General features: G+C 35.5%; 1 protein-coding gene across 2 annotated transcripts in view; it reads left to right on the forward strand.

Annotated features, from left to right (window-relative positions):
- Positions 1-1,858, forward strand: part of LOC119584993 (major facilitator superfamily domain-containing protein 8-like) — a 19,157-nt gene extending 17,299 nt beyond the window's left edge. For both annotated transcript variants that reach the window (XM_037933600.1, XM_037933599.1), the window contains one exon: positions 711-1,858. In XM_037933600.1, the coding sequence (XP_037789528.1) occupies positions 711-1,583 (873 nt within the window). In that variant the 3' untranslated portion in view covers positions 1,584-1,858. The remainder of the gene's footprint in view (positions 1-710) is intronic.
- The last annotated feature ends 6 nt before the right edge of the window (positions 1,859-1,864 follow it).

Consider the following 1,864-nt stretch of genomic DNA (forward strand, 5'->3'; position numbering starts at 1 on the left):
TCAATTCATAATATATAATCCACTGTTTCCCTTCCTTCGTACTAGACTGTCAGAGGGCGTTCCATGAGTTCACACCTAGGGTAATTTCAGAATGCTAATCCCTCTGGCATAGTTTCGCCGCTCTACTCTGTCCATATTAACTCCTCCATTGCTTTTACTCTAACCAGGTCAGTTGACATATTAGATGGTCCTGCTGTGTTTCCTTGTTAGTATTTATAACATCAATTTTCACCTTTCCTCTCCTGGTATACCCACTGTATGTAGTACTTATTGTTTATCTCATATTGATAAATTTAAATGCTGTTGGAATAATTTCTCCCTTATGCCCTTAATGTTATCACTTCTGTGTAATGATTATTTCTCTGGTATTTTAAACTATACTTTCCTCTATAAGCTTTGTTATTTCATAATTCTTTTTCTGTAGATCCTATTCACTTTTTCTTATTTTCCTTATAGTTTCATATGTCTTGTTGTATCCATTTGCTTCATTAATTTTTTTCTTATGTCTGTTACCCTAGTCATACCTTTGCATTATTCAAAGAAATATGATATAGCTTTCCAGAGTGTTTATATTGAGTTTCAGGATGCCATATAAGATTCCTGAGAAAATTAAAGGAGTTGATAGATGTTGCAGACCTTACACCAAGTATGTGAACTACAGCATGAAAATTAATTTCAGATGTTTTATTTCAAACTTTATTTCCTTTCAGGAATACCCAATAGCAGCCAAAGAAGCTCAGCTCACAAGACATGCTGCCAAGGAAGATAAAAAATTACCAAAGCCTGATTACCTTGCACTGGTTGGTGTACTGGTTTCTTTCTTCATCATCCTTTTCATATATGTCTTGATAGAAACATTGCTTGTTCCTATGTGCATTGACCTGTATGCCTGGACTGATGAACAAGCTATAACAGTTGTAGGAATTGGTTTAAGTATAGCTGGAGCTGTGTCAGTCATAATGTTTACCTTGACAAGTGTCTTAACCAAGAAATTTGATGAACGCAAAGTTTTTATTTTTGTTGGATTAGTTCCATTAACAATAGCCATGTTGATTCATTTCCCAATGGGAAATACCTATCCAAAAATGCAGAATTGTACTTCGCATGATAGTGCAAGTGAGTTAGGAAGCTTTACCACAGTATTACCAAACATGAACATGAATTTTACTGAACCCAATAGTTCCTTATCTCGACAAAGACGTCATGTTGCAAGAGATGACACTTGCACTGATCTTGGCTGCCCTCAAAAGCAGGAATGGTGCCTTTACACACCTATTGTAGAAATGCCTCAGATGGTTGTGGCAGACACAGTTGCAGTTATAGGGTATCCAGTTGCATTTACGCTCTCTAGTTCCTTCTTCTCAAAAATTTTAGGGCCAAAGCCACAAGGTGTATGGATGGGTATTCTAACAAGTACAGGAAGTTTGAGTCGTGTCACCGGTCCAATTTTTGTGTCTTACATGTACACTGCTTTAGGTACTAGGTGGACATTTGGTATCCTTTTTGTAGTAATTTCTCTTACACTTATTATCATATCTTCATTGTTCAAAAGACTTGTTCCTATGAAGGTGGTTGCTACTTAAATTGTTGGGAAGATGTTCACTCTGCCATCAACACTTACATTGCAGATTCACTGCTTTTTAATTGGTTTGTTTTTGGTTGTTGTCAAGTAACTACATTGTTTATTTACTAAGTTGGTGAAGGTTATTCTTTCATTATCATGATTCAGATTTTAGCATTAGGTGATTCTTTTTTTCCTAGTGCTTGTGCTAAACTATTCAACTTGGACAGAAAAGAATTAAAAATCATATTTTTCTTCTGCTTTTAGAGATATTATACATACTGTGATGAGGATAGGTAGCTA

Source organism: Penaeus monodon, chromosome 19 (genome assembly GCF_015228065.2).
Source record: "Penaeus monodon isolate SGIC_2016 chromosome 19, NSTDA_Pmon_1, whole genome shotgun sequence".
NCBI classification, from domain to species: Eukaryota; Metazoa; Arthropoda; class Malacostraca; order Decapoda; family Penaeidae; genus Penaeus; species Penaeus monodon.